This window comes from Pleurodeles waltl, chromosome 1_2 (assembly GCF_031143425.1).
Source record: "Pleurodeles waltl isolate 20211129_DDA chromosome 1_2, aPleWal1.hap1.20221129, whole genome shotgun sequence".
NCBI classification, from domain to species: domain Eukaryota; kingdom Metazoa; phylum Chordata; class Amphibia; order Caudata; family Salamandridae; genus Pleurodeles; species Pleurodeles waltl.
In genome coordinates, this window is record NC_090437.1 from 1,010,982,820 (window position 1) to 1,010,992,606 (window position 9,787).

The following is a 9,787-nucleotide window of genomic DNA, read 5'->3' on the forward strand; positions in this document are numbered from 1 at the left end:
TATGTTTAGAAGCAAATTATATGTTCATACTGTAAAGATTGGAAGTAATCCATTTAAAAATAAGAGGTGTCCATGCATCCTCTTCCTCTTTTAGACATTACCCTCGACCCCCCCCCCCCCTTCCAGGAATGATTCGATAACTCCAGCTTGAAATTGATAGGTTTTGCTGGGACAGGAAGAAACCTCTCCTGCACTGCCATTTGCTGTCACGTTCCCAAAATGTCGGAGCTACACCATTACCAGGCGGCTCAGCTACGATACATGATAGAATGGAACCGCCCAATGAGGGAGAAGCACTGGACAAATCCATTCTTGGCTCCCACATCTGGAAGGAAATGTGGCTTCCCCACAAGCATAAGGCATGGGCCCTATACTCCTCACCGATCATGCGGACGACATTTGAGGTATAGGACTCTGTAGCAACCAAGGTGGGCCTCACCACCTTTCCCTCCCCTATCACTCCCATTCTGGCCAATCCTGAAGTTATCCCTGGATGCAACCTGACCAATTCTGTCGCTGGCGGGAGGGCAGATGTAAGCGGACAGGCAGTCTTTTTGACACCCAAGGGTTTATCCCCTTCGATAAACTGAAGGATGACTGTTCCCTGACAGATGACAATTACGTACACTACCTCCAAGTTTGCCACTTGGTGTAAGCGCCAGGGATCCGTTCGGGAGCGAGTAGACCGTTGTCCCCTTTTGGAAGGTGGCTCCTACTTAAACAAGACAACAAATGCCTTATACCCTAACTCTATGCATTCCAGACTCAGGAGGGCAATCCACCCAAGATCAAGGGACAGGTCCGGTGGTTGCCAGAATTGGGTACAACGCTGACGGCTCAGGAGTGGAGGGACATTTTTTACCACGTACAATATAGCTGGCACTAAATGCGCATATAACATTGCCTCTTACTGGTACCTGACCCTGCCGCATATCCACAGCTGGAATGCATTGCGCTCACAGGAGTGCTGGCTGGGATGTGGCACCACCGGGACCCTTGTTCACCTCCTATGGTACTGTCCGAAACTAACGCGGTACTGAGAGCAGGTTTTAGACGATATTGACACAGCTTTCAACACCTCCATTCCTAGATTCCCTGTCTACACACTCCTGGGCCTTCATAAACCTTTGACAAACCCACTACACTCCATTCGAGAGTGACAAATGACTCTGGCATTGGCAGCGGCCCAGAGGGTCATCATGTCCCTCTGAGGCACCAGCCCATACTTCCTGGCTACACAAACTTTGTTTTATACTGGGGATGGAGAAGTTACCCATGTCTACTGAGGCAAATTGTGCTGCGTAAGGTGAACTATGGGCACCTTTCACAAACCTCCTATTTTCTGAATTCCGCCAATTAACTTGCTCTCTTGATTTGAAACTCTTGATGATTCCTGATCAGACCCCCGGCGTGACCACTACCTTACTGGCACACCCCAGTTGACATGTGGCCCCTTTTTGATTCTCTATAGCACCACGGTATAGGCTTATACAGATGTTAGAGCACTAGGGTATGGGGCGGGTGGGTAGGGGTTTATTGTGTCTTTCTTTCTTCTTACACGGCTTCTTGCAATGTTTAATAGCTCCTGCAGCTTCTAGGCTACCGATCTTTCCTTGAATTTTTGACTTTGCTTGTAGTATCGCAGCCGGCCCACTGGGTTTCAGGCTAATCGCTGTGTAACCGTGATTAATGCTCAAAATAAAAAGAGAACTGTCCCATAAAAATAAGAGGTGTCTAATATATCAGCATATCCGAACTTCTGACACAATCAAGATCCCGCACTTTGGAAATAAAGAAACAGGAGTCTCACGTGTGCTCTTAAAATGTGATATTTATAATCGTGTGTAAAATGCTCAGCCAGGTTCTACTATATTAGTGAAACATGCATAATCAAATAACTCTCTAAGACAGCATATAATTAAGTTAAGCTTTAGTTATTGATACATGGTTATAAAAATGTCAATGGCAAATACATTTGAAACTCCATGATGGCTGCTGATTTGCATTATTTATAGAAGTGTTGCTACTCTGTTCATGCTCGATCAACTCAGCGTGAGTGATATCGGATCAATAAGATGTTTTACCTTCTGGCAGTTTTGTGAACCTATAATGGTCTCCTGACTAAATGTCAGGCTTTTCCAGCAGTCTTTGAAGTACCAGAGACCGCTCAGCAGTATCAAAGATGAGAGTGAGAATGTTCTTTCTGCAGATGCAGTCCCTGCATAGAATTTTCTCTGCAACTGAAAATTGCTTACCCTAACTTCTCAGAGAAGCATGATTGAGCACCTTGCGCAGTGCAGAGGAGGCTATGCGAAGGTTGACGTTCACAGCTTCATTTAAACTTGCAAAGATTGCATGTTCTCGAAGAAAAAATGTTGTTAACTGTTGACCTGGCCGTTTTTGCAGGGTCACCCCCTTATCTGATGTTTTGCTTTGTTACTGAACCCGTTTTTTTGACATTAGGACTGTGCACATTTTCACTGTTAACAGGTAGTAATATGCTTGTGTTCTCACCCTAAAACATGGTAGAATTGGCCTACTCCTTATTGTTACATTTAATTTACTTGTACGTCCCTAGTATGTGGAACTATATGTACCCAGGACCTGTAAATTAAGTACTGCTAGTAAACAGCAGCACTAATTACACCACCCACAAAAGTGGTCTTTTAAAACATGTCACATGCCTGCCACTGCAGCCTTTAGTGGTTATTTGAACTGCCATTTCGATCTGGCAAAATTAAACTTTTGCCAGTCTTAAACATTCTTTTTTAATACTTATAAAACACCTCTAAGGTGGGCCATAAAGACACTATAAAGGGTACATTGAATTTGAAAAGTAGGACATATGTATTTACGTTTTACATGTCCCGGCAGTGAAAAACTTTTAAAGTCGTTATCCCTTTGTAAGACCAATATCTCCCATTGGCTAACACTGGGTTACCTTATCACATTGAGAGCTGTTAAAGATATGCTGTTTACAATCAATTTGTAATTTAAAATCTTATTTAATTGTGAACTCTGATTTTAAATTACAATTTCATAAATGCCTGTTTTAGAAAGTTGGCATTTTATTATCCCTACCAGCTGTGCCTTTCTGCCAGTGTCCTGGGTAATATGACTGTAAATGGCTATGCTGTTGGGGGTTGTGCATTGCTTCCAGACAGTGAGACAAAAGAGGCTTACGTGTGGAACGGATGGGCCATCCTGGCAGGGTGACTGGGGAGCAGCTGTATTCAGCCTCACTAGCACTTCAAGTACCTTGCCTACAGCACACACAAAGGACCCTCAAGACACCTGTCCCTCCTTGCCTTTTGTTACCCCCAGAAAGTTTGGAGCCTTGACCAGAGGAAGGGGAAGAACTTTCCTGACCCAGGTGTGAGGGTAGGACAGGGAGTCCCCTCACACAAAGGCTGACACCAGGTTTACAGGTACAGCTTCTTGCTCCCATACCTGCACTCGTTTAAGTAAAACAGTAAATTAGAAACCTTAATCTCTGAGCAGTAAGAGAAATAAGAAGTAAACCTAGTCCGCATCACCATGTTTTGTAAGTGAAGACAACAAAAGAAAATGCAGTTCACAAAGTGCACTTTTTATACTTTTTTGACATCAATTCAGGGGAGGTTCACTGTAAGCAGCATTAGGTAGGCTCGCTGCTATTTGTTTTACTAAAGCATTTCCCAGCTGCTTAGCTCTAAAAAGTGCATGGGACAGCCTGTCATGCTTGGCTCTTATCAGCATGACAAGCTAGCCTCCCCACTCCATCTCTCCCTACCCAGCCAGAAATACAACACACATATGTGTCACCTCTACATCTCAAACCTGAAAAAAGACTTTAAAAAACTGTAATAAAGAGCAAAAAGTGTGTTTGAGCAAAGTAGCGATGTGGGGAGGAAAATGGGGTGAGATTGAGGAAAACAGAGTGTGCAAATGGGAGCAGAGAATACAAGCGAAAGAGCAGTGTGGGTGGGGGACAGAAGCACCCTGGCAAGACATCAACCTGGGTTGCTGGAGCAGGGGTATGTACTGAGCCCAAGTGTTTTTAACAGTGACATGGAGCTTGAAGGGGGAAGACAGCCAGAAAACATGTATTTTTGTATACTGGTATACAAAAAGTAAAAATAAATTCCAGAAAAGGTTGCATTCAAGGAAGAATAGAAGTAGTCAATCCAAACGTATTGAACAGGCTGTGCTCAATGGGAGGGACAGAGGAATTCTGGATGGGGCTAAAACAAGTAAAGCCAGCAAATAGAAAGCAAGCAAATGTGAGTGACATAACGAAAAAACAGTGATAAGCACTGGGTGGAATGCATTCGTAGGATAGCTTTCAGAATGTCCCTAATATGTCTTTGCAACGAGACCGCTGTGCTGTCTGGTAGGCTTCAACGTACAAATATGGGTTTCTGTGTAAGAAAAAACATTCCAAGATAGATTCCATGGTGCAGGCATGCACATGTTACATGCTTTGGGACGCTTGTACACATGTATATGGTGACAAATGTGTGCACATTCATTGTGATACATAGCTGCCATTTTGTATTTAGAGTTCTCATGTGGTGGACAGTCATTTAGGAAAAGTAAATTCAAATGTTTAAAAATGGAAAAACAAGTGCATGCAAAGTGCCCAAAAGCAGTACAGCTGCCTGGTCACTTGATTTAAAAAAAAAAAAAAAAAAATACAAAATAAAAAGAACTATAAGTAATGTTAGGTGGATAGTGTTATAGGAAAAGGAAGCAAGGAGCATGATTCCCTTCAAGCATGCAGCTAAAGGATACAGCACATAGAGTCTGATCACTGTGAGCCCAAACTACTCCTGGGTGGGTTGTCCACAAGCACATGGAGAAAGCCTTTGAATAAAGAGCGGACCACTGAGATAGACAGCATCCTAACTACGCTTTATTTATTGTAAATAATACATTTTGCCAGCAGACAGCTTAAGCTGTCTGTAGCTAAGACCTAAAAATGGTAGGGGCTAGAAACTTACTAACTAAAAGGTCACCAGAAACAATAGTTTATGGTCTGTCCTCCATCATATATTTTTCATGTTCGTGATCACTATATGAACCATGGTGGTCGTGAAAACAGCCCCCACACAATGATAGAAAACTCAAAATGCGTAAGGGATGTGTTTTTTAAGAGAAACACACCCCTGCTTCATGCATTTATTTAGTCAAATCAAAAATAATGGTGAACAGAATACCATGACATGGCGGCCACCCTAACTTACATTTTTGCCAAACGTTCTTCTTCCACGTCGATGGAATCCCTTTAATCACAAACGCAGTACTAGAGAAGCAGATAGCTTTTAATGTAGCGGGTGAGCGCCTACCGCGTAACTCCCTCTGCCCCAACAATTTCCCTTCCTATCCGCCCAACTCGGACTAGGCACCCAAATGGTCAATGTGTGGCTGCACATTAATTGCTTAAATCCACAGCATCTCGTATACTTATTAAAGCGTTTTTCTGTTTTTTTATTTGTAGATGGATACGCCTTCTCTCAGGATGAGAACGGAATAGTTTCACAATCGGAAGTGATTAGAGCTTATGATACCACCGTAGAAAGACCTGATGAATGGTGAAGTGCTTTTACCAGTGAAACAGAGCCATAAGTGTGATCAAACAGACAAGTTTGCATCTTTGCAGATCTCTCACGTCCTTGCCATAGAGATTCAATCAAGAGGTTTTATGAAGATCTGTCTGCAAAGTTCTATCACCTGTCTTAAGAATATAAAAGCACTGTGCAACTATGCTGTAACATACATTTTGCGTTTCTATAAAAACACACAACGTTGACCTTGGATAGCCAAGCTCAGACTTGGAATATGACTGGATAGCCCACTGGAAGCGAGATAGTCTATGTTGAAATTAATAATCTAACATCATAGTTCTCAGTGTATTAATATTGGTAGAATTACTATGAAACAATATTGTTTACAAATCGTAATTAGCAATTGGATGGTAAATCTATCAGGTTTGAAGTGGAAGTAAGCGTTAGAATTCAACAAGATTAGCTATATTCAATTGGGTTTACCCAACTCACTGGACAAGATTTCAAAACAAAACATTTATACGTGTTTGTGTCAAGCTAGCCGTATAAATGTTTGCCAAAGAGAAAACAAATATGCTTCACTTGTTTGTACTTGCTCCAAGTAGATTTATGAAAAAAACAAGTGTTAACCTTATCAGTCTGATTCCCTGTGCCTGGTTTTCAGTGCAAAGGTTACAGTGCGTGAGGCTAATTGTAGATGCCTTTAAGGCACTGTTTAAAAAAAATGTGTGGCATTTTGCACCTTTGGCCTTATATAATACATTCTTTATTTGTGTTTAATGTTTATTTGTTGAAGTTAAAGATGTTTGTGGGTAGTAAGTTGACTTTTAATATGATGCATTTAGTTCATTGTTGTTTTTTTTAAATTTGAAAATTGTGCTTTTTTCATGAAGTACATTTTCCCGCGGTGTTACGCACACAGAGACTCTCCAAAAATACACACACATATATAAAACTAAGCATTCAGATCTTGTTAATCATGAGTACTTACCACTACTATAAAAATAAACAGAAAACTGGAACATTTATCATTTTATATTCCTAAATTGGAACTTACAGAAAAATATAAGGATGGAGGGTATTTTTTTTTTGTGGATCAGAATGTGATCCTAATATTCTCTGATATATTTAGACACAACATCATCAAACTAGATCATCACTGTACTACATGAAATTGCACTGGAATTTCTTTTTGACATGTATTTGTATTGTTTTAAAACTATGTCATTATTCTGAGTGTTTTTTTAAAATCTTGATCACAGCTGAGATGTACATTTGTGTTTTTATCTGAAATCAGAAGGCACTTGCCTTGGCCAGGTGCCCCTCAGTGCCTCCAAGGCACTTCACACGTGTGAAGCAAGAATGCCAAATGAATACACATATTTTTGCACTCTTCATGATCTTGAATGATGTACCTGCTAAAGAACTGATACATAATTTCTGTCTCATCAGATATATATATGAGCAGACAGCCTTCAGGCTCCTGAAAGCTGAAGTGAACAAATCTCTGTAAGAATTACAGTGAACGATTTGCTTCAGTTAAATAACTATCTGTTCTCCTTGTGTTGAAAGACTCCAAGAATGTTAAGGCATATGAAGCCTTACATTCACTATGAAAAACTTGATAAACCCCCAACTTAAAACACATGGAATAGGTGTGGGCATCCTTGACATCGTGTAGCCTCAATCAGTATATTGAAAATGCTTTTTGAAAATACAGTATTTTTATAACATGCAGCTTGTTGCACTTGCCATATCATTAGTTCATACAGCTAATCCAGCTTACCTTCTTAGAACATGACCTATAAGCGGAATCTCATTTCACAGATGTCTCGTTTTTAAATGACTAAATCAGTTGGGTATTTTTCCATGGACATAAATGAAAAAAGGATGATATACATTTTGTCTGCAATTAAGCAGTATAAATTCACTTTTAAAGTACATCCTAATCTATTACTTCACCTAGTTCTGTCATAAATGATCAAATGGATGAATTCCTTAGTCTGTATGGCTGGTAGCTAAGTCAAACCACAGTTAAAATCTTGTTAACATATCATATCCTGTCATTTTATACACATTTACTGTCATTATATCTTTAAGTGAAAACATGTTAAAACACCTTTTAAAAATGTTGAGTTCTAACTAAATAAATCACAGTAAGTTAACTGATGAAACCTATTACATGAAATTTAATGGAATGTATGCACTCTTGATTTAGCAAATGTACCATAGATATTTTCAAATGTTTGCCTGGCTATTATCCTTACCTTTAGATTTGTTGATAGGTAGCATTGTCTTTAAGTCTCTTCATCGAAAGGTACCGCATTGAAATAATGCAGTTTAAATTATATTATGGAGTGAGAGGGAAAAGCAGACATTTTATCAATGACACAAGTGAGCCTACTTGGTTCCCAGTGTTACAGATATGTGCCTGTATATATTGCTTGCATATTGAGTCAAAAGATATTTCAAATGCGGAATTCCTGTATTGGTTATGTGAATACATAGACGATTGACAAGCAGGTGAGTTCCAAATTTGAGCTTGGAATCTGTATATGCTGTTAAACGTTGGCTCGTTTAGACCTTTGTATTTATTTTAAAATGTTGTTATGAATTTGTCATATTATTTAATGTCTAGTTCTGTCTTGAATGCCAGTCAAATAGCTGTGTGTTTGTTTACCAGTAATTTGAACCGAAGAATCCCTGAACATCAAATAGTGCAGCCAAGACAGAATAGTGGCAGTAAATGTTCAAAAGCATTGACTAGAGGCTGTACCTTTTGACCATGTAGTCAAGACACCTGAGTTTTATTCCTGAATTACCCACTTTACATAATTGTGTAATACTGGTTTGTCATTTTACTTATGTGTTTTAAATTTCTGTTAGCTCTCCAAAAAAGTATGCGTACAAATAAAATAACTGGCAGTATTAACTCTGTATAAAACCCTGGATATGTAAATTTATGTTTGTTTAGTTTTTCCTAGAATAACCTCGGATCATGCTTAAATTAGCTCCGTGTTTTGTAGGAGTGTAGGCTTCTTTGCAAATATAAAGATAGCATACAGGATTATTTTGAGCTGGTGCACTTCGGCAGTTCATTGGTGTAAATTATAAGGTTTTATTCTACAAACCATAGTTGTCACGTTTTTATGACTCTTTAATAGTTTCTGCTCCGTTTTAAATTCTAATGTAAAAGTAAAGGGGGTTGGAATGAACCCCTTCTTTTGTGTTCTTAATTTGTCACTTTGATTTATTATCTCATTTCTTTGTATAGTCAGTGAAGAGACTATGTGATGTGGCCTAGAGAGTACCTCTAATAAACTATGCCATTCCCTTTCAGTTCAAAGACAACCAACACCTTCAGACTGTTATAGGAGCATCCAATTGCTCAAATGCACTGCAGTTAGCCCAAATCAGACAACATGCTCCATTATAACACTGTTTCCTAATTTGTATAAGTCCATGTTACTACTGTATTCCATTTTGGTACTGTGAGTCGGTATTAGTTCAATATCCATACATTTGAAAACTGTGACCAAGTTTGTTGAATGTTAAGTATCATGAGAGTGTGTGTTTTTGAGTAGCAATCACGCGTTTGTAGCAATGTTGTGTTTACTCGATTAAGCCTGGTTTTGATGCTTGAGTAGCTCAGTGTTTAGTGATTCATTTACTATGCTGGACAGGCCACTGTAAGAACGGATTTTGAATTTACAGCTTGATAACGTTTGTCAGATCTCCCTAAACTACTGCTTCTAAACCCTCTGTGGGAAGTGTAAAGCTGCATGAGCGTTTTCACATCTCAGTGTTTGATATTTTCTCTCAGGATTTGTTTTAATGTTCAATGCACTGTTTCTTTAATTATTTTTAGTAACTCATTCAGATGTATACATGGATATGTACTCTTTCTTTGGCATTATTGTGAATGTGCATGTCCGGAGCTGCAAATTTTAAATGTTTTGTCTTTAATTGTAAAAGAGGTGAATAAACTTTAACGTTGACTAATGCAAATGTGTAAGTGGTATATTATTATACGTATATCATATTTAAGAGTGTGTTATAGAAAGTGAAAGCTCACAGCCTCTGGGTAAACACCAAGTTCAAATACATGTCAAGATTGTAAAAGTTTCTATTACTCTTTCAAACTAGTTGTTTCCATTATCAAAATCAGGGCCCCCTGCCATTTAGTGGCGAAATCAGAAGCAGCTTCTATAACTGTTAACATAGAATTTTTGTTGTATGTG

General features: G+C 39.2%; 1 protein-coding gene across 4 annotated transcripts in view; it reads left to right on the forward strand.

The window, feature by feature from the left end:
• The window catches only part of ATP8A1 (ATPase phospholipid transporting 8A1), a 944,803-nt gene extending 935,249 nt beyond the window's left edge, over positions 1–9,554 (forward strand). For all 4 annotated transcript variants that reach the window (XM_069201769.1, XM_069201775.1, XM_069201788.1 and 1 more), the window contains one exon: positions 5,480–9,554. In XM_069201769.1, coding sequence (XP_069057870.1) covers positions 5,480–5,577 — 98 coding nt within the window. In that variant the 3' untranslated portion in view covers positions 5,578–9,554. The remainder of the gene's footprint in view (positions 1–5,479) is intronic.
• Positions 9,555–9,787: the final 233 nt, after the last annotated feature.